The sequence below is a fragment of the Cyanistes caeruleus genome, chromosome 10 (genome assembly GCF_971803275.1).
Source record: "Cyanistes caeruleus chromosome 10, bCyaCae1.hap1.1, whole genome shotgun sequence".
Taxonomy (NCBI): Eukaryota; Metazoa; Chordata; class Aves; order Passeriformes; family Paridae; genus Cyanistes; species Cyanistes caeruleus.
The window spans coordinates 6154173-6176565 of record NC_141710.1 but is presented as its reverse complement, the minus strand read 5'-3'; the positions used below and the strand labels follow the sequence as shown (position 1 = coordinate 6176565).

The window sequence follows — 22393 nt, the reverse complement described above, 5'->3', positions numbered from 1 at the left end:
GGCTGCCCAGCACAGGGCCTGCAGTGCTTTTCCTGTTATCCATGGCACTATTCCCCCCAGGGCCCCAGGCAGACAGTTCAGGAGCAGTTTATGGCTAGAGACAGACCAGTTGTGTTAACAGAAAAATCTTTTATTGAGTTCAGGAGGCCGAGAACTTTCTCAGTGTGATGATGACCAAGGCCACGAGCACAGATGTACCCAGGAGGGAGGCGATGACAATGGCACCAATAGCTCCAGGCCCCAGCGAGCCTGCAGGAACAGAGAAAAAGACATGAGGTCAGCAAAGGCTGTGGAGCCCATATGGGAAGGGCTCCAAGGATCACCCCTCATCCAGCATGTCCCCAGGTATCAGACCACACTCCTGTCACGGAGCTCCCTGCACTGGCCATGTCCCATGTCCTAACACAACCCAGGTGTGGTCCTGTGCACCTTTGGGCAGGGGGCTGTAGCCAGCCACCGCCATCTCAGCCAGCTCCCAGTGACAAGGACTGCTGCCACAAAGTGGGTCGGTGGTGTCCAGCTTTCCTGCTAACACACCAGGAGAGTTGCTTTGCTTGTGGCAGAACCACATCTCAGCTGGTGCTTGCTGTCAGTCAGGAGCCCCGAGCCATGAAAGGCACTCATGCTTCCTGTGTCCAGGGAGCTCCCTGCATGCTCTGTACTGGATAGCCCTACCTGCACTCAGGGCAGTTTTCAGAGCAGGTGCCTGCCATGACAGGTCATGGGGCAGGAAGAAGTGTCTTGGAGCCATCTTGGGACTGGCAAGAGCTCTGCAGCAGAGGCTTTTCAACAGGGAAGTTTCCACAAGCAGGCAAATAAAACCCTCCCCAGCAGTGTGGCTTTAACCTCTCCTGGGAGAAGACAGGCCCACAGGGAGCAAATCCACCGTGAGGCCATCCCAGGCTGCTGCGGGAGCCAGCCGCGGTCAGTCCCTATCACAGCCACTCACCGTCCCCGGCGTCCAGCCGGTGCAGCTGGGTGGTGTCCTCGGGCTCCAGCTCCGAGGTGTACGGGGGGAAGGCAGTGGCGTCCGACAGCCGGGCGGGGTTGGTGGCAGCGTCGAAGGGACCGGCTCCGGAGGGCAGCTCGGGTGGCTCGTTCCAGAGGGTGGGAACCGGGTCCTGCGGGTACTCTGCTGGAAGACAAGCACCCCACAGGCACGGGGGGCCTGGTCAGGCTAATAGTGATAACCACAGGTCCCCAGGTGCCTGCCTGGTGCCTCTGAGGTGCATCAAGGGTGACCTGCAGGCTGAGAATCCCGGTATGGCAGAGGCCTCCTCTGAGGGACACCTCTGCTGAACAGCCATACCCAGAGCAGCAAAAGGCAATGCTTCTGTGGCAACCTAGCATATACACAGCACACACGAGACAACACAATGTCCTGACACCCTGCAACCTCTGCTCATGCACAAACAGGCCCCACATGAACATCCACAGCTGGTTTGCTCATGGATGCCCTTGGGACTGGGCTAGGAAGGGCTGTCACACTGCCAACAGGCAGAGGCCACCAGGCCACCTGTGCTGGCCAAATTCACAGCATCTCAGGGTTCTTTTGTCCTGCACCACCAGCCCCTGCAGTGCACGATGCTGGAGGTGCTGTCACAGCACAGGACATGGCTCCCCCAGACAGGACCCCAGAGCCTCGACTCCCCCCTGCTGCACCCCCGCCATACTGGGGAGATGAAAGCCCGGCTGGGTTCTGTTTAACATTACCACTCGTCTCCTGTTATTCCTTCCTGCCGTGGGTCAGAGACCAAGCCAGAGAGCCCTCCCTGTGTGTGGCTCACCAAGCACTCCCTGTCAATGCCCAGCCTTGTTCAGGTGGGCTCTGGCAGGAGCAGGAGACATTCCACAGCTCCCTGCTAAACCACTGGGAATGTTGCACTGGGATGGGGAAAAAAGCAGGAGGGAGAAAAATGAACAACATTCACTGCCAGGGCCCACCTGAACTGACACAATGGTTGTCAGGACTGGGAAATAGGGAGTCAAAAGCTGGAGCAAGCACACAAGTTCCCTGGGGCAAGGCACAGAGGTGCCCCAGGCACCCCAACTCTGGTGTGTGAACCTTGGTGTACCAGGGGCACTCAAGATTTGTCCCAGGCTCTCTATAGCCCAGGAAGAGAGATGGCAACAGCACATTTTGGCAGTGCCAGCCCCAGCTTTAATTGCCTGGAGCCCTCCTTGTCTCCTGTAGACAGAAGGCACTGTGGGAGGACAGCAAAGAGTCCTCATTAATGGGCTGCACCACACTTTGTTCTCCCTTCAGATCCCTCCCTGGAAGAGGAGGGCCAACACACCTTTCCTGCCAGTACAAACCTGCTGAGAACTTACTGCAGGGCTTGCATTGAAGTGTAGCTCCCACCATCCCCAGAGCTATTCCAGGCTGCCCACAATCTTGGGAACACAGCAAAGTTCTAGACTAGTTTGGAAAGCTCTTTCTACAGGTGGAAAAGCTACAAGGTATCCAGCGAGACAGCTACCAGGTTTAATCCTAGCCCAATGAGCATTGACAGAGACAAGTTTAAGTCCCCAGCACGCAACCTGTGCAAGTTAGACCCAGGCAGGAACCCAGTCAAAGCTGGGTGTAGCAGAGAACATGCTGTCCTCACACACTTAGTACATCCATGGTCTCTGCAGCAGATGTGGCATCTTGGCTCCCCTGTACAAGCACACAGATTTGTGTTCCACAAGAGCTCCCCAGAAACACCCAAGTCTTTGCAGGGCCCTTCCCATCTTGTGCTGCAAAACCAACCAGCAGAGCTGAAGACTCATATCCCATCCCATGGCTCTTCCAAAAAGTGCCATTTCCAGTGGACCTCTCTACTTTAAATCCTGTGGTTTCACTGCCAGAGAATGGAACAGGAGGAAATACAGAATTCATGTCATTAATGCAGGAGAGAACCAAGCAGAGCTGAGCTATTTAGCTGGCAACAGTGGCATGGGGAAGCTGTTGGTTTAGGAACAGACCAAACATACAGAATGCTTTGGAAGCCCCAGCTCCAGGCTGCTTTTTTAAGGGAGAAACTCCATACAGAAGAGCCACACTCCAGCTGTGACCTTCCTGACTCTGTCAACACCCCCAGGACCAGAACCAACACTGCCACTGAACCCATCTGGCAGAGGAACACAGTGCTGGGAAGAAAGTCTTGCTTCCTTTCCCAAGAATGTTTTTTTTTTCTCCAGAGCTGTGCATTTGCCTTGTGTGCGACCAGGGACTGGTGTTAGTTCAGATGATCTGTAACAGATGCAGGCACCATCCAAGGAGACTGTATGACCTGGGCTGGGCCTTCCCAGTCCCTGCTCTCAAAGGGATGAGGAGGGAGCACTGTCTTCCAACAGCAGGTGCCACCAGACCCAGAGGTGCCAGAAAGTCTCTCCTGTTCTCAGTGCTTCTAGCTGCTGAAAAAATTTCTGGCAGCTCTCTTAAAGCAGGGCACAGAGCTTATTTTTGATAGCCAAATACAGAAGAAACAGTCTAATTTGTTTATGATCTCCATGATTTTTAAAAACTTGGATGGCTGCTGGACATGTATTTTGTTAATTCCCCTCATCAGACCAACACACACTTTCATTTTGCCCACACAGAAAGGGCAGAATGTGCTTAACATGCATTTGCTGTCCTGAGTTCTTGCGGTTTTACCCTACCAGCACTTCAACCCAGGGAAACACAACCTCTTTCAGTTAGGTCTGATGCCTCAGGAACACTTGTGAGCTCAGAGGCAGCAGCAGATTTCTGCACACACATTGCATGAAGTACCTGCAGCTGAGCCTCCCCGGGAGCCAGGGCTTGATGCTGGTCCCCTTCTCAGCTCCTGCCCCTCAATGCTGCTGCTGCAGGTGACAAGGGCCCTGCCATTGGCACACAGGTGGGGGAACACAAAATGAGAGGCAAGTTCCTCCAGAGCCTGTTGCTGCAGCTTGGGAGAACATCTGCTCACAACCAGCACTGTTCTCTCCACGTTTCTCTTTTGATTTTCCCTCCTAACCTAACAGCTCATGTCCTCACATGCCTCCGCTCTGCTGGCTGAGAAACCCAAGCACCCATCCAGCAGGTTTCTTTAACAAGCAGAGGTTTCCCACCTGCTTCTTTGACAGTCCCAATGAGTGTCAGATCTCTAATGGACCCACATCAAATGCCACAATTCCATTTCAGTCCCTTGGTAAAAGCTAGTGATGGGAAGGACAGGGTTTGGGTCAGGTACCAAACCCCAACACATGCACACTATCAGTAAAGTCTCATGTCTCAAAGTGAGACACAAAGGCCTTTTCCAACCACCTGTTAGATAGAATCTGGAGAGATTCTAGGTACAGGCAGGGGACCCAGTTCAGGAGGTTCAGTTCTCTGCTCTGCTACTGATGTTTTGTGTGACCACCATAAGTCCTGCTCCTCACAGGCTGAGTTTCTCTATGCATGAGCAGGATATCAGAATCTAAACATGATTTACAGAGAGAACAGCACCAGAGTGGCCAGGCCTTCCTGCCCACACCATCGCCATCATTCTGACTGTGACAAGGAGGACATGGCCTGTGAACCTCAACAAACGCCTCAGTGACAGCTCTGGACCTGGCAGCAGCCTTTCCCAAGGAAAGGGCAGGTTGAAGGGAAGCTCCATGGCCATGGGGCAAGAAACAGAATTTTCAACTTGTAAGAACACCCAAACATGCTGCCATCTCCAGGGAGGGAGTGCAACCAAGAGCTGGAAACTAATTACTGAAGGTAAGGTAGTGCATGGCTTTCCTGTTCACCCAAGAACTTTGTAGAAATAAAGAACTAGCAAGAAACACATCATCCATCACAAGACTAGGTGTTTAACATCTGGGAGAAAGCCATGCATTAGCTGTGCTGCCATCAGTCACAGGACCAGTTGTACCTCTAGAAAACTCCCGTGGTGCACTCACATGGTTTGTTTGCCCTGCAGGGACTTGGCAGGGGCAGCCAGGGGCACATGGAGGGGCTGCCAGGCTGCTGAGGCACACGAGTGACCCACCACTGCCAAGGCTCCGTACCTCAGTGCAAGCTGTTCCGGAGGGAGGGAAACCTCCAGGCTCTGGCACTAATGAGCTCTTCCCCAGCATTAGCTCTGTCTCAGCACTGAAGCACAAGCTGAGGGCAACTGTTGCTTTCAGACTAACAGTAAAAGCCTTTTCATAAGGAAGTTGGAGAACACCAAGGAGAACAACATGCAATAATCTTATTGGAGTTTTACTGGAGATAGAACTGGACAAAATGGACTAAAATTATTAGAATGTTTTGCAGAAGGACAGGTGGATGATGGCAGTTCTTCCTTCCCACATGTTAACACTACAAATTGTCTCATTTTAGGGAAATCTCTTTGCTGCACTGTCTTCTCCCTCTCCCTAGCACAGGTTAGTTATAACTGAGGTGAGGAAATGGGAAGAAAATATCAGTTACCATAAGGAAATACATGATGAGCTTTCCAAGTGATGCAGGGGCCAGTGGAACTCCAGACACACGGGCTGTAGAAAGACCTACTGGGGATGATGGCAAAGGCAACTTTGCAAAACTGCTATTTCCATGCTCAGAAAGAGGGTGGGGTGAGCTGCCAGCACAGTGACATGGTAGCCAGTACCCCAGGTACTTAGTGACTGGAAGAGTGTCTACAAGTGACAGCCCTGGGGGAAGCCAACCAGACCCTCCCCACAGGCCACCTGTAAGACCTTAAGGGAGGCAGGTATGGCCACGTCACATCATTGCCCCTGGAGGTTACTTGCCACTGGCCAGTAGTCTTCTTCACACAAGCTGACTGCAGCACCTCATCATCCACCGCCTCCAACCTAGCTCCTTATTCAGGAGTCAATACCAGCATTAGAAATTCATAAGGAGCATCGGAGCAGAGCAAGGCTGAGTAATGGCTTACAAAGTCCTGGTTTAAGTCTGGACAGATCTGCTGGAACAATGACATCTTTTCCTGAAATTTGCCAAACAAAACCTATTTACCACTATCCACGTTCTAGTACTTAAGCTTTAAAAAACTTCCTAAAAATCTCCTATTTCCCTGCAGTTGAAAACAAACACACAAGCTGCTACAGAAAGATGTCCCTGGTCAAGGTGTTTTCCTGTGTCTTTTCCATTAGTGTGTGTGCTCTGTTGCTTTTTCCCCCCCAGACTCATTCTGGTGTGCTACTGCAGTAAAAGAGATTTCCACATTATTCAAAACAGGCTCATGAGCCCATATGTGAGCTCAAATACCAAATATACACAATTCAGAAGCCAGCACCTTGCAAAGGCTTGTACTAACTTCCTTAGTTACTTCCTTTGAAGCTCTGAATCCATTATAGGAGTTGAAACTAGGTTTGCTGATAGGGAAAAAAATAAAAATCAGCTCTTTATCCTCCTGTGCTCTACACCTACATGCCACTTGGGTTTGGAGAAAGAAGAAGAGGAGAAGGCTTAAATTTGCCACAGATCCTTAAGCTGGCCGGTTCCTGTTGCACCCAGCTGATGGGGACAAAAAGGGTTAATGATGTGCTTGGTTGCTTCCCCACCTTTGACAAATGTGACCTTGGAAAGAGCTCAGTAAACAGGAGAAGTTCACACTTTCAACAGTTTGCAGAGCCCTGACCATGCTGTCCAGGAACTCAGACCAGCTGGGCAAGCAACCAAAAGGGAGAGGAGACTCATCATGGGCATGGGGTCTGCATGACCAGCACCAGCTGCAGCCCTCCCCCAGGCAGAGCCACTCCTGCTTACTCTGGAGGGCTCTGCTGGGGAGAGTCAGAGGTGCTGAGATGAAAGGGCAGGGGCTGGTGAACTCTGAGGCCAGCAAGGGGCTGTCCAGCCCCAGGTGGCCATGGCAGGCACAGGGCCAGGGCAGGGCTGAAAGGAGGCCTTCAGCAGCAGCACAAAGGGCAGCCTGTGGCGGGCAAGGCCAGGAGCTCCTGTGTGCAGCAACTGCAGAGCTGTGGTTCTGATGGATGCTAAGTAAACTTGTTTACAGAAAGGCAGAGCTGTGTGTGTATGTGCTGAGACCAGAGGGCTGTCTGTGTGCCCTTCCCCTCTTTGTCTGCACCAGGCCTGAAATTTCCTTTCCTAATGGAGTAAAAGAGAAAAATTTCCACTGTTACTCAAAGCACCTGTACTGGGGGCAGGAACTCTCCATGTCTAATGCAGCAGAGACTCATTCTGCTTCTGGGATGGCTTACTGTCCAGGCTGGTTCCCTCATGTCCTCTCTGAGGGAGCAGGGAACAACCTGTTAGAGGCCTTCAGTCTCTGAAACACTGCAGAGAAAGCACAGAATCCCTCCTACACCCCAAGATCTGGATGTCACACTCCCTGGTAACAAAGCCCTTCAAGCCTCACTGCGTGACCACGACTCATCCAGTAACTGGATCAAGGAAACTTGGGAGAAGTGGCACAGGATGGCAGCACCAGGCACAAACCATAGCTGTAATGCCAGAGCAAGCACATCAAAAAGCTGGCAAGAAGCGGGGGGGGCAGAGCAAACGCACCAAATACTGGAAATTTAAAACAGCACAGAAGAGATCCCAGCTTGGAGAGGAAGCAGATTGAATTCTCACTTGAAATCAATCACTTGCTGCAGAGTGAAATACTAATGATTAGCTAATGATTAAGAAAAGACCTTACCTGGTATGGGGAAAGAGCATGGCCAGTGCTGCTGAAAGCAAGAGCGAGACACAAACTGAAACTGTGCTGAAGTGATTAATGTTACACTGTATGAAAAAAAAAAGCTCACGGTTTAAGAAGGAAAGTATCTATTTTTTAGTGCTCATATCTTAGCTAAAGATTTCCCAGCACAAAGGTGTCCCAGAAGATACCAGCTGCACTAATTCTATTCTTCCACCCACAGATGTTCCAGCCAGGCACTGCAGTGAAGTCCCCTACCCATATGAAAGCTCCTTTAAAAATAATTCCATAATTTGATTTCCTAGACAGCTGGCCAGGATCTCCCTGAGAAGAGGCAAGATGCTCAGAAGAAACTTGGAGAGAACTGCAAAACAATGTTACTCCTGGTCTTGGAAGGCAGGACAGGAATTTAGGAAAACAAAGGCTGTGCCTGTTATCTTGGTCCCAACCATCTCTTCAGTCTTGCCTCCACTGCAGGAAAGGCTTTGGGGGAAGCAATTCCCCAGTAGAGTTTCCACCTGTACACTCGGAGCCCATCAGTGCAGTGGGTATGGAAATCAGTTTTTCCCCAGCTGTAAAACCCACCTCAGAACTGCAGCTTTTGAAGCTGCCTGTGCCCACAGCTCCCTGCAGCCAGCACAACTCTGCTGAAGGCAGTAGCAGATAAAATTGAAATTCATAAGAATCCCCAGAAAAACAGTGCCTTACTCAACAGGCATCTCTCCCATTCTTCTGTCCATCTCTTCACTGAGTGCAGAGCCAGGCACCTTCCCTGCACTGCCCTGGTGCCCCAGGTCCAAAGCAACTCTGGAAAGATGCACAGCTTGGCTTTGGGCTGAGGTTTTCACACACTTCCCTAGCTCTGCCTAAAGCAGCTGCTGTGCTCTGCTGTAATCAAGAGCACAGAAGGAAGCAGGAATTGACAGAGGCTTTAGCCAAAGAAAAATGTTTCTATAACTCCAATTTCTTCCTGCCATTAAAAGCTGAGGGACAGCCTGTCCCATCAGCTGCTGAGAGGTTTTCCATCTCCTGATGATTGATGCATCCACTGACCCCCACCCACCAATGCTCACATAGGTACTACTGCCGTTCTTAGGAAAAGTTAAAGGATTTTCTCCACTGAAAATACATTCCTGCTCACCAGCAGCAAACAAAGCTAGTTTCCCTTAATCAATTACAATTCAATACATATTTAGTTATGTTTTCAGGAAAGGGAGAAGAGAAAGGGACAGTGTAGTAAAGGATATCCCAAGCTTTTGGTCTTTAAATGCAAACAAAGCTCCTTACCTGCCAGCACAGCAGGGACCAGGATGCTGCACAGCATTAGCAGGATCAGGTGAAGGACTCTGTGGTAGGGCATGGCTTCCCTCAGGAAAAGCATCAGCAGGAATCCTTAAAACTCTTCAAAGCACAAAACAACTCAGAAATTTCACTGTTATAATAAAAAATTTGTTCAATCAGGTAAAAAAGAAAAAAAAAGAAAAAAAAAAAAGAAAAAAAAAAGAGAAAAAAAAAGAGAAAAAAGTTTGCTAAAGCAACCGTGCAGAGAGTGCAAAGCCCAGCAGAGCCTCCCTTGCTCTGGCTCCAGGAGCACACCTCCTCCCAAAGGCAGCTCCACCCTCCCAAACTTGTGCCTAAAACCCCATAGGCAGCGAAGCAGAGCCATCAGGACCCTGCCAGGCCACTGCACACATGAGCAGCTGTTGGTGAGCCCTCCCCAGAGGCCATGAAGATGCTCCTGGAATGCCTTCCCTCAGGCAGGCCATCCCAAAGCACAGGAAACAACACAGGAGCCATTGGGGCAGCTCAGCCTAAGACCAAGCAGCCCATTCGAGGGCTCTGCTCTCCCTCACTGTGCAGGGTGGGGAGAGCAAAGAACAAGGGCCTCAATCTTCCGAGGCTAAAATGCTCTGACATGGAGCCAGAGCAGCTCCATGGCATCCTTGTTCCTTGGTGGAATACTTACAGAGCTAGCCTGGGAGCCATGGGTGGTCTCAGAACTGCTGTCAAGTGCTCCAGGAGAGTTGCCTTTGGCAGGCAATGGCATCCTCCTCAAATCCCAACTGCTCAGGCACCACCTCCTCCCACCAGCCTCTGCCACTCTGTCCCTGCCTGCGTCGGGGGCTCACGGCAGTTCACAACATGGAAAACCCAGGTTTGTTTCAAATCATATTTGCAGCAACAAAGAATGGGGAAAGGTGTATAAAAAGGGGAACACTCCAGCTGATTGTCACAGAAGAAATTTCATTAGTGTTCTGGAGCTGATATGATGATGAATACTTTATGGTTTCCCATCATGTAATGAATACATAAACACCTCCAATGTCAGTTCTTTATGCTCTGAAAGTATGACACAAGTAGTTTTGTCTTAAATTTCAGATTCAGATTTTTCTGCAGCGATCGCTTTGTTTCTTGGAGTCCCTATTCTCCCCATCCCTACTGATCCAAATGACTTGCTACAGAAAAAGTGCTCTGTTTGTCACAGGAGGTGACAAGGCAATCACCTGGGCACACAATCTGTACATGCCACCACCTTACCTTAGTACTAAACACAGAAACCAGAGTATTTCAGCATTAAGAACAGTATTTCTTCCCCACTGAGCCATTATCTACAAATTCTCAGGAGCCAAGTGAAGTCCTCAAGGTCTGACAAATTATCATACATTTTCCCTGCTTGCGTTTCTGCATTTTCATTTAGCAATAGAAGAGCTGTTCCTTTCCTGCTTCCCAGCAGAGCTCCAAACTAACAGGCTTTTGTTACTTGTAACATAGTGTAGAGCAGTCCAAAATTAGCTTGTAGAAATTAGATCATACCAGTAAAAAAACAGAAAGCACTTATGAACCACACACCTTATATGCTAAAAAGAGAAGATATTAAAACAAAGTCAGGTTATCAGCCTAAACACAAACTGTTCTCTCATACATCAGACATTGTGCAAGGCTACTGTGTAAGTTAGGCCTCAGCATAATTATTTTCCATGGTCATGTGAATGGCAGGACATTTACCATTACCTTTACTGGGATTTTCCACACAAAAACAAGTAGAAAAAAAGGAAAATAACTCTAAAAAGAGAAACCTACAAGGTATCCCTGTGGACTTCAGGCTGAGGGGAGAAATAAAACCTCTTATTTAGGGCAGTGCACTGAAGTGCATGGGGTGGGCACAGACTGGCAAAGGAGGCTCTGTGGCCAAGTGTTTGTGTTAAGAGCAAACCAGCCATGGCTTGATCTCCCCTGCATAAACAGCACCAGCATGAATGCACACGTTTCTCTACATACAGTGGAGGAAAATTAAAGCTTTCTTGTTAGAAATTTCCAATATCAACTTACTGGTGTTTATTTGAACTCTAAAATTATCAAGTAGAAAAACCAACCAGTATTCCTCACCAGGGAAGAAATAAAGCAGCAGCTGCTGTTCCACATCATGTGTATTTGCTTGTTGTTTCTTGATGAAAACTGATGCAAGTCAAGTTTAGGTGAGTTTTAGCACCAGGAATTATCTCAATACTCAGCTTTGACAAAAGCAAGCAGAAAGTTTTCTCTCAGATATAATACAACCAGGTTTTATTTCTCTCTTTTTTCCCCCCCCACACTGGCAAAAGTTCAGAGGGAGTTTAAAGTTTTGTAAACATTTTAACTACCCCTCTTCCCCCTTTTATGAATTTACAAAGCAAAGGAGACAGGGAGACCAGATTTGCAACAGTTCCAAGTCTCTCCATGCTATTGGATCCAAAAACTATATACAAGTCTGCAGCAGTCTCTGTATAGTTACTGTACATGTTTGGGGACGGGGGAAGAGAGAGGAGGAGGAGGGGAAGGTGACCCCAAAAAATGAATAAACCAAACAAAATAAAATCCAAAGCCAAACTGCTCTTGAGCAACTCAAACTGTTTTCTTTAGGCAGTGATGACAGAATAACAGACACCTTTATACAACTCCACCAAAACTGCAGCATATCTCCCTTCGCAGGTTACACCCCTCTGGGGACGGGAGATGGGACCAGGGGGGTTCAAACTAAGTGCATTTGGCAGTTTTCCTTCTCTGTCGTTTGTGGTGTGTGTGTGGGGGTGGGTGGTTACGTGGAGCAGGGAAGGTGGTGTTAATCTTTTGGTGAGAGAGGAAGGTTATGACTCCATAAACACTTAGAGGTTATGGATCCCAGTGAAGGTGCATGAAGTACTTTTAAGGTGTAGAAGATAAGCAGGGCCATCATTGCACAAAGCTTCGTCCTCCAGTGTCTCTCTCCATGACGAAAGGGCATCTCTGCTTGATACCTAAGCACTGCTTCAAGTGACAACCAGCTGAGGCTGCTGGCACGTCTCTGAAAGCCAGGGTCCACCCTCTCCAGAGACTACAGATCCACACTGTAAAGATCCCACTGTCTCTTAAACGAGACAAATTTGCAGGAAAAGAGCTCAAAATAAACTGGTCCTAACCCTCTGAAGGTAGCACTTAAGGGGTAAATTCAGCCTGAAAGAAGAGATGCCACCCCCCTTTTTCCAGAGCAGAAGTCCCCACTTGTCCAGGAAGGCTGGAGAATGCCGATGACAGGAACTCCACCAGCTTCAGCATCACCACCTAAGAAGACAGACTCGAACTTTCCCTCCAAAAATTATGTGCTGAGAAGGGCTGGCAGGGGGTGTGCAACTTCAAACCAACCCAAGCTAATCTGTGCCCGCTACCGCCCCTCTCCTGTTGCCAGTTTCTAAGGGTAGCTTATGAATGCAGCTCCTGGCCAGGAGAGCACCTCTTGCCCTGATGGAGCAGCCAAGTCAGTATCTGTGTGGCATTTTGGTTTTGACCAACATCTGTTAACCACAAACTCTCTCTCAATCTCTCTCTCTCTCTCTCTCCATATGACTGCACATGTTGGATGTGGTAAGAGTAACCAGGAGAAGGAAGCAATGCTTTGCAGAATCCCAATTGATTTTTTTTCCAGGTATGTCAGCAGAATGAATCACAGCACAGTGAAAGCTTGCTGCCCAATTCAGCCTTGTTGGGAAACAAAGCCTAACTCCCACCCTCCCGGGACTCTGAACCAAGTCCACTTGAGTGGGCTGACAGTAGGAACAACGCCTGTGCAGTCCTGGGCAGAAAGGGTTTGCTGGGGCCAGAGGAAGCAGCCTGAGATGATTGATCCTGTGATTCACTGCGAGGCAAAGAACAACACAAGGTGGAGAGTACGATGTCCAAACGGAGAATCCATGGTTAACAGATGCAGGAAAAGCCAGTTGATTTGCACATGCTCAGTAGTCTTCCAAAGTCTCTATTTCTCCCATATTGAGCCGCTCTGATGAAGCATTCACCGAAAACCCTGTGAACCAAGAAGGACTGGTTAAAAATCTGGCTGTGGCAAAGTGTACTTGATACAAAACATCAGTTATGCGCAGTACCACATGTAAGAGAAAGTAAGAATCTAGGGGTAGCTCAGGAAGGCTACAGATGCAGTCACACAAACTGATTTTTTCCTGAATAAACTGAAGATAATCAACTGTATATTTAGACATGCATCACTTAGTGTTTAAAAGCAGATCAGAAGACTGTTTTCAAGTTCCATTTAAAAAATGTCACCTGCAGAGTCAGTAGGAGACACATCTATGCATGGTGGTAACGTGGCTCCGTAACATCTCGCATGCTTAAGTCAACTGGCTCTTGGAAGTGGCTGTCAGCACCATATTTACATGGTGTGAGAAGCAGAAATGGGCATTCTGAGAACTTGGAATCCATATGTGGAATCATGTTCTCATGCTTCAGGAGTTGTGAGCAATTTCACCCTTTAAAGCCTCACTGCATGTACCTATGAAATCTAGTACAAATTACATCTATTTCCATGCTTTTTTTACAAACTTCCATCTCAGGAGTACAACATGAAAACGTACAAAGTTACCCAGGGCCATGTAGGTGGCTAGAGATGCACCCAAACTTCTACCCAACTTTTTAGCTATATGTGCTGAGGATATGATGCACATGAGAAAAGTGTGAGAGAGCGAAACAAATCAAATAAATCAAATGCAGCTTTCCTACTGAAATCCCCTTTTCAGAGCGCCATGAACCCCATATGGAGTATAAGAACAGGGAGAGTTTCCCTGTGTAAGGCTACTAAACACAAAGTTGACACTTCAGTGTCTTGGGAGTGCTACATTGGTTTGCTCTGTGCTACACAACCAACTGCCTCACACTTCTAGGGATAAGAAATGCTCTGTAGGCATAAGAAAATTGTTCTGGCTCCCTCATGTGGCAGTGTGGCCTAAAAGCATCTGAAATTATTTTGTAAAAGAGCAAGTGTATATGTTATAAAAAGCTGCATGGGCTACTTCCTTTACAGTTGGAACTTGTAAGTTGTATTTAGTGATTTCTTCTTCACATTACACCAGTTGGTTTGTTAATATATTCAACTGAGTACCCAGATCAGACTCAGTGGATGGGCACCTTGGGGTGGCATAAGTCAGGATTCCACTGAGAAGTTCCATACACACCAGTGCAGAAGTCACTGATGTAGTTGAAGTATTGCCTTTGGTGAGACCAAAAATAGCAGACAGACAAAAACCAAAGGCAGGGCTCTGCTAGTGCCTTAAAAAAGCAGTGACTTCAGGTGGACAATATCTATCTGCTCTACAGCAACTGGGCTCAGCAGAAGCAGCACAACAAAGCCTGGCCCAGTGCAGTGCCCTGGTTTCCTCTCTGTCACACAGGGCACAAACCCAGACACATTTATTCCACATGAACACAACAGTGACCTGTCACCCCACAGTGTCCATGCACTCACACAATGGTCTTGTACCTTAAAAGCTACTTCAAAGAAACTTTTCCATTCCATCAGTGCTACAGGGGATGGTTAAAACTAGCCGCATGTAAAAATCAAGACACAGAACATAATAAATAAATAAAGGACTACTAATGATGTCATCATCTCCACAGTCTCCAGCTGAAAATCTGTGATCACTTCAAACTTTGCTGTCTTTTCTGACTAGGGTAGTGGTTAGCTCCTGGAAAAATTTGGCAAGGCCAAGGCAACCTCAGAAAGCTGCTCCTCAAAAAAGAAAGGAAAAAATGTTTTTCTTCAAAGAATGAATCAGCATTAAAGCAATAAATTAGCCATAAGTCAGCTCAAAAGAGGAAAGGGAATTTAACTGACATCCCTGAACTACTCAGAGGTTTCCAGGTAATAACCCAGGTATCGAAGAGGCCATTACGTAAGGGAAAGTTTGACAAAAGTTTTTCATAAGTACAGAATTTTTCAAATCATTAAATAAATAATACTACTAAAAATATTCTAAAGACATTCCAACTTTTCTACTCAAATTCAGTATTACCATTAAAGGTCAATAAGAATCTTCTAAATTCCCCAAAGCAAAGCACCACTGCCCAATTAAACATCAATTTTTAAAAACTGAAACGGACCTAACAAGCTGGGATCTGCTCGAACCATTTTCTGTTTCTTCTTTTTCTTCCCGCTCTGCACAGCCTCAAAGTTGGACTGCTGGTTGTTGCTCTGATTGGTCTGAAAGACTGAATGTAGCGAACTGTGGTTCATCCCCCACACTGAATCCTAGAGAACAAATTAAGGACAAGATTACAGAGCACAGTGAAGTCTGGCTTATTTATACACAAAATCTTCAGAGAGCCCAAAACTCTTCCTATATCCACATGACGCATCCACCTCATCTTCCCACAGCATTTCCCAGATCCCCATGCAAAAACACTCTTTGACCTACAGTTGGCCTGAACTGTTGAGTTACAAAGGAATCTTGATCCTGTGGTAAAAACTGGAAAGCTGTTTTATTGTCTGCATTGGCCAGGATGCTGATGAATCCAGCAGGGGTGCTGAGCCCCCAGCCTCACAGTCCCCAGGAAGAGCAGAGGCACCTTTACCTGCTGTTGCTGCTGTTGCCGCTGCTGACTGGCTTTCTGTTTGGCACGGCGCTCGAGGAACTGCTTGGCAAACTCCTTGGCCTCAGGAGTATCTCCAAGGTAGGCTCGGATGTAGTCATGGACCTCATAGGGAGACTCCACTTCCTTCAGGAAAGAAACAAATGTGGGAACTGCAAGAAGAAGGCAGACCATGAGCGAGTGCATGTTGACAGCAAACACACACATACAGTTAACATCAATGTCAGATTTCTGTGTCAAATATTTGCTGGTCTAGTTCTCTGCAATAAAGCCCCATCATGCAATGCAGAATGAAACTAGATCCTCATCTATCTGCCTAATAATGCTTCCATGATTACCAGAAATCCTCAGGAGGGCTCTGGCTGACAGACTCCAGAACTTTTTCAAATCCCACTGATTTGCTTTAGTTCGGACAATGAAAACCTAAAACGCAGTCAGTTCTTCTGGCTGCTATTTAATGATGTTCTTTTGCTAAGTGCATTGGAAACATTGGTTTGATGTCATTAAAACCCCTCAGAACTACTCTGGTCAGGAAACAGAATAGATACTGTTCCCCCCATTCCTTTCCATCTCTTACCATCTAAGTTGTTGGCTGTGTTGAGTGCATGAAGCATCTGTTCACACCACTGAGTGAATCCATCCTGGGCTTTATTAACCCCCTGGAACAATTTCAACAGCTTCTCCTCTTCTTCTACCTTCTTGTTTTGTCTACTTGTAATACCTACAGATTTACTGAGGTAAAGAAAATACATAGAATTAGATTATCAGTTACCAGGCTTACCCACAGTACAGTACACAGTGCAACACTGTAAGACTATTTTACAAGATGCAAACACTTTTTCAGAACAAAATGATTTTCTAACCAGGTGACAAAATGAACTGTGAATGGTCACCTATTAGCTATTTTTGTTGTCAAAACAGATCCTGAATGACACAAAGAAAAAACAAAAGGAAAACACGTGAACATGTTCTAAGTGCCAAGTGATCGTGCCAGGAGTGGCAGTCTTTGCTTGCAAAAGCTCCTTCCCCAGTTCCTACCTGAGGCTGGCATTGCTTTTATTTTTATTGGTCGAGTTACGAGGTCCCACTTCCTTCACTGCATCATCCCAGAAACCCATGTTTGAGTTTTTGGTATCGGCATTACTCCAGATGCTACTGACCAGGTCAGATGCCCACTGGTTGCTGGGATTAGTGTTTAGAGAGCCCCACACTGAATTCCCAATGCTGGTGTGCAGGTTAGAGTGCTGCTGAGAAATAACAAAGAGATACTGGTTATTAGCACAGACCCCACAGAAAAGACATGAACAGAGAGAGGGAACTGGCATGGCTGCTTTCCTCCATGTACTGATTAGATAAATAATCGTACCGTGGTATTTCTGACTCTGTTTGGCTGCTGGTGCTGCTGTTGCTGCTGTTTCTGCATCTGCCTTGCCTCTTCCTGCTGTATCTCCAGCAGGGACTTGGTGGTGCCTGTTGGTTTGGTGACATTACCCCAGCCTGACAATTTCTGCTGCTGTTGCTGCTGCTGTTGCTGGAGGGCCTTCATTAGTTCACGCTGCTGGCGCCTTTGCTGTTGCATTCAAGACAAAAGTGCTTGTAAATACTTTCAGATGATCATTACTTTATTCAAAAGACTAATTTGGAAACTGGTTTTAAACAGAATCCACTTTCTTCTAGAGAAGTCCGGCTGACCTATTACTGTCCTGGGCCATTACAGTTCCTCCAAAAAGGGAGACATGAGTTAAACAGTGAATACAAATTGTTTATTAGCCTGGGACAGACCAAATTTATCAAATGATGACTGCAGTCAGCTTCTTGGAAGAACACCTTCTCTCCTACCACCTCTTGTTCCCCTCCTCAATCCACTCTCCCTTTAAGTGCCCTGGTCTCATGAATATCTTCACACATGTTAGAATTTAGATGTGAAATAATTGCACTCTTTTGTGAATATATTACACTCCCAGGGTTAAAAGGCTGCAGTTTTCCCTTTCAGATTCTTGTACTAAGAAGCCATGAAAACTTTCACATAAGTGCTTACTGAACCTATGCCTGAAGAACAGGATTTTGAGTTATGCTATTTCAAAAAAACATTCCTCATCCTCACCATTCCTTCTAATAACTGAAGTGACAGCTAAGCAGTCCCACAGCTGAGTCCCCTCTAACAAGTTGCACTCCGCTGCTGTCAGTGTTTACCTCTTCTCGGAGCTGCCGTTCTCGTTCTTCTTCTAACTTTTGGATTTCGGCCAATGACAGTGTGGTCTGGGATTGACAAGCTCCTGAATTTGATTGCTGACCCCACGTTGAAGATGAAGGGAGCTGAGCCAAAACAGACATCATCAGGATTACAAAACATTTTAGAGAATACTGCTGGAGTATAATCAGGAAGAAACTATAAACCCAGGGGAAAAGAAAGGACACCTTTAAAGTTTAACAAAACCCTAGAAAGTACAAAATGGTATAATAAGAATGTATGAAAATGCAGAAAATATAAATGGTACATTCTTTGAATTGCCTTATGACACATCAGTCTTTGACAGAGTGTATCAAGAATAATGTAACATCATTACCAGAAAAAAAGCAATTCATTTAGATTTCGAAGACTTTAGAAACTTTGCATAGGCCCTTGCTCATTGTGGCAAAAAGCCAGCTGTGCCCATGTGTGATGCCTTCCCAGTGTGCATCTACTGACAGAACATTTTGGGGTTTTAATCTGTAACTTCTCTTTCTCCTTTTTCTCATATCAACTCTTTACCATCTTCCTCTCCAGACAGCTCATCTATCCCTGCTCTGCCCAAGCTACTACAGGCCACCCTGAATGCAGCTGTGGCTTTAACTTTCCATGCTGAGCTGAAAGGAAGTTAAGCTGCAGGGACAGGTTACCTTCATTTGTGCAAGTTGCTGCTGTTGCTGCTGCTGCTGCAGCCGCCGTAAAGCCTCCTGCTGCTGCTGCCTCTGCCTCATGATCTCCTTCTGGCGCTGGAGTTCCAGCTCCTTGCGCTTCCGCTCCTCCTCCTCCAGCCGCTGCCGGGCCGCCTCCTCCTCCATGCGCAGCCGGCTCTCCTCCAGCCGCCGCTGAGCTTCCTCCTCTTCACGCGCCCATTTGGCGGCCTCCTCTTCCTTCCCGGGACACAGAAAGGAATAAAATCTAAGGAGACTTCGCAGAATTTAAAATACTCAACTCTGTGGCACTGATATTCTGACAGAACAGACAGGGACCATGTTATCTGTAATCTGTGTTGTTTATTTACCTTTACATTTCTCAGTAATAAAGTAATATGGTCTATATTCCCTAAAAATACATGTTTCCCATTGCTCCAAAGAACTTGCATGAGAATGACATCTCTGTAATTCACACCAGCTAATTTCTTACTACTTTCCTTTTATTAGATACACACCTTTCAGTCTGAGCTTCTGCTTGCTTATACTACTTACAGTACACTTTCAGTGGAATAAAACTTGGCAAAAATAACAGGAAAAAAGAGACAGGTGACAAAGATGGAGAGTTTACTGTTATTACTCAATATTAGAGTTCCAGAAAAGACATTTCTGCTAACAAACGACAGAAATGGTGATGGACATCTTACACAGGAGGACCCTGAAAAGGCATTTTAAAACACTAACTGGGAATTCTGAAATGGACCTGGAAGTTAATGTGAAGCCAATCACATTTCAAGATTAGCTTGACCAAGGGACTGTGAGAGTATCAATTAGGGGACTGGAAGTTCAAGTTTCCCAATAGGGACTTCTAATGCTGACCCCAAGGAGAAAAAAATCCTGTTAGTAAGAAAGAAAGAAAGTTGAAATTCTGGTAGTAGATACAGACTTGGCATTGCACAGGAAGACCACCAAAATTAATCATCTCAGATGACACTGAAGATAAAGAAAAGGCCCAGAGGGTGCTAATTCAAAACAAACTTAATCTGATACTGTACTCTGCCTCAAAACGAGTACAAATACTGTGCTGCAAAGCCATTCCTAAGGCTAAATGTGAAGGGAGAACACTCACCCCCACCCAAATCTCTTTACCTAAGGGCATATTGGAATTTGACTGTTTTGTCTGAAGTCAGGATACAGGTAAACAACCTTTTTACACTCAACTTGATACTGTCTGCAAGCTCTGCTTTCTTTGACCAAAACTGATGGTCTCTCAAGTACTGCTGCCTGTTTGTTGTGGCAGCCTCCATCATTAAACAGAAGAGGTCCCTTTTGCCATCCATTTTTCACCTGTTTACGAATTAACTCCTCTCGCTGACGTCTTTCCTCCTCCTCTCTTCTTCTCTCCTCCAATCTCCTAAGTGCTTCCTCCTGTTGTTGCCTCTCCTCTTCCTCCCGCTGCCGCCTTAGTGCAATTTCCTGCTCTCGTTGTCGCCTCAGGGCCTCCTCCTGGAGTTGGGAATAAAATGTTAGTCTATAAATGCCATTTTATCAAGAAACCACATCAGAACACAGATTACAGCATTGTCTGGCCAAATGAGTAGCCTCAAGAAAAGCTCCCTAGCTCCAAACTAAGCTCTACTGAAACATTGCATTAAGCACGACAAACCTACATGTCAACAAGTATTTCTGATGTAATGTGCATCTCCTACATGAATTATTTTAATGGAAAACAGAAGACATAATCGCCTGTCTTTGATTCTAAGAAGAATGGTGTTGAGAATGACAACAAAAGGTGAGACTCCTCTTTTCACTATGCAGCACTAGAAGCTGGACATTAGATCAATAAATATTTTAATGTGTGGGTATCATTAACTCCTTTGGGAGGGGGGGGGCAGCTGTCAGCTCTAAGTTAGAAGATTTTCCTACTTACAGGAGTTTCTGAACACTGACTTTCATGAGCACTACAAAACTCAAACCATATCTCCAGACACCAGAAAGAAGCTGACACAGCCCAGTGCACTCAAGAACAGCTACTTTTGAGGTCTCAAGGCCTTTGACTGGGCTCTCCCTTAACTATTTATATATTATGGGTAACAAGAGGCCTCTTAAGGGCTTTGATTTTGGGTTTTCCCTAAATTATTTAAATAGCTTCCAACAAATTATATTTTGTTTTCTAAGTACTAAAATAATTTACTTAACTCAAAAATTAAACATTAGCACCCTTTCCTATCAACATAAACATTTTTCCAATCTGCTACTTGGGTTTTTTTGAGGAATAGGGACAAGCAGATTCCTGTATATTGTCAAATGGGATCCCACCTGGGGACCTCTTCCACCAGTTCTGACTTTCCCTTGCATAAAAAAGCCTTAGTTTTTGCAGCCTTTTCTGACCTCTGATATCCAGCAACTGAGTTAAGGCTACCCTACTTTTCACCCCTTCTGTTGTCTGACTTACCCTACCAGCTCAACCTGAAGATCTCCATTTTTGGACCAGAACCTTTTTAAGCTTTTTTAATTTTGTTTTTTTTTTAAATGCCCACTATAGCAATCACCATTTTTTTATAAGAAATATTCATAGGATGATCAGTGATTAATTGTGCAGCATGGATGTAAACTCTGGTAAATCAAGGAAGTTAATTCTGAAAACTAAGACCCTTTTATTCAATCTGGCACCAAAGCTTCATGTACACACAGTAAAGATAAACTACACTACAGTTCCCTGGGTTTTTCTCTGACAGTGAATTTCAGATGCCTGAAACAAAACTGTCAGACAGAACATCTTTTCTAAGCAATTCCATGGTACTGAACAGCTGCTAGCTGCAAGCCAACAATTCATTCATATTGCTGAATATCTCAAGTGGTTTGGTGCTGGATGTAAGTGCAGTAAGTGTGCTTTTCCAGTAGCTGGACATAGAACAATAGCCTGTGATTCATTTCTCATTAATCACATCATCTTCAAGTGCAACACACACCACATGAGCCATTTTTGAAATTTGGGCCTTTAACTGTATTAATTGGACACATGTAGTCAAGTCATAATAATCAAGTGTCCCCAATACAAGTGCTGAAAAATTTCTGCATGCTGTATCTTTTATTGAAAAGGCTGCTGAGTAGGCTGGAGGTGCCAGTCATTTCTGTTTGCCTGGAGACCACAGAGCAGGGTCTCAGCTCAGGAGTCCTCAGTGCCAGCCAGGCTGGAAGCTCTCACTGACACAGAATGCAGTACCTGGGAGAGATGAGCACTACTTTCCCCTTGGGAAACGAGGCTAGAATTGCCATTAAAAAAGCTGTACAGATCTCTTTGCTCAGGTATGCCAGCAGAAACACTGTTGAATAACATCAGTAAAAAACTTCTCTCCCCTACAGAACTAGATGAACAGTGTTTTTCTACTGACACAACGGAAAAAAAAAACCCTGTAAAATATGAAAAGCTGGGCAAGACAACCTTTTTGCTGACTCTTCACAGATATAAAAATGTTGTCTTAATATTTACTTCTGTATCTTATTATCTGAAGTTTTTGTTTGAGCATGTGACCAAAATTCAAAGCTCTCCAGCTTTCTGCCACTGACTGGTATGGGAAACAATCAATCCTCTGGCTCTTAGTGATCCCATGTTCGTAGATTCCTGTTCCAAGACATTCTCAGTGCTCTTTAGCATCCTTCTTAGTAATTGTTTTCAAACATATGCATCTTGCTGTACAGACAGCTTATTTCAAATCTTTTAAAGTATCTGTAATATTACAAAAAAATCCTTAAGCAGCAATCCCCAGTTCAATAGACTCTGGATTTTTAAATAGAGAATTTTTTGTAGTTGATGACACCTGCAGTTCTGCTATTCTATGTTACCAGGGCTCACAAATCTTTTTGCTCTCCTCTTTGAAACAGGTATTTTATAGGGAGAACTAAAGACATGATTCAGAGAAAACAATTATTAGCTGGTTATTAAACCTCAAATTTTGTTCCTGAAAGCAATCAATTATTACAAAATAGAAGATACCAGGCCAGAGACAAAAACAAAA

At 45.9% G+C, this 22393-nt stretch overlaps 2 protein-coding genes across 37 annotated transcripts in view; both read right to left on the bottom strand.

The window, feature by feature from the left end:
* Positions 1-109: 109 nt before the first annotated feature.
* SNORC (secondary ossification center associated regulator of chondrocyte maturation) lies at positions 110-11083 on the bottom strand. 4 transcript variants are annotated; one of them, XM_086844567.1, is made up of 4 exons: positions 10995-11083; positions 8895-9039; positions 950-1135; positions 110-249 (listed from the first exon to the last, which is right to left on the bottom strand). In XM_086844567.1, exons 2-4 carry the CDS (start codon positions 8986-8988, stop codon positions 140-142), a joined length of 390 nt encoding a protein of 129 aa, XP_086700693.1. In that variant the 5' UTR covers positions 8989-9039; positions 10995-11083; the 3' UTR covers positions 110-139. The 4 variants fall into 4 exon arrangements, with proteins under 4 accessions (XP_086700693.1, XP_023789159.2, XP_023789161.2 ...); XM_023933391.2 differs by lacking the exon at positions 10995-11083 and adding an exon at positions 9574-10935; XM_023933393.2 differs by lacking the exon at positions 10995-11083 and adding an exon at positions 9574-10935 and having other exon boundaries at positions 950-1132.
* A 59-nt stretch (positions 11084-11142) lies between these two features.
* GIGYF2 (GRB10 interacting GYF protein 2) overlaps positions 11143-22393 on the bottom strand; it is a 73018-nt gene continuing 61767 nt past the window's right edge. For 27 of the 33 annotated variants that reach the window (XM_086844445.1, XM_086844446.1, XM_086844447.1 and 24 more), the window contains 9 exons: positions 19722-19880; positions 18378-18614; positions 17691-17813; positions 16864-17067; positions 16536-16741; positions 16075-16229; positions 15480-15649; positions 15009-15156; positions 11143-12921 (listed from right to left, as the gene is read on the bottom strand). In XM_086844445.1, the coding sequence (XP_086700571.1) occupies positions 12854-12921; positions 15009-15156; positions 15480-15649; positions 16075-16229; positions 16536-16741; positions 16864-17067; positions 17691-17813; positions 18378-18614; positions 19722-19880 (1470 nt within the window). In that variant the 3' untranslated portion in view covers positions 11143-12853. Of the gene's footprint in view, positions 12922-15008; positions 15157-15479; positions 15650-16074; positions 16230-16535; positions 16745-16863; positions 17068-17690; positions 17814-18377; positions 18615-19721; positions 19881-22393 lie in introns of all 33 variants that reach the window. The other 6 variants (XM_086844459.1, XM_086844463.1, XM_086844476.1 and 3 more) reach the window with 1 other exon arrangement.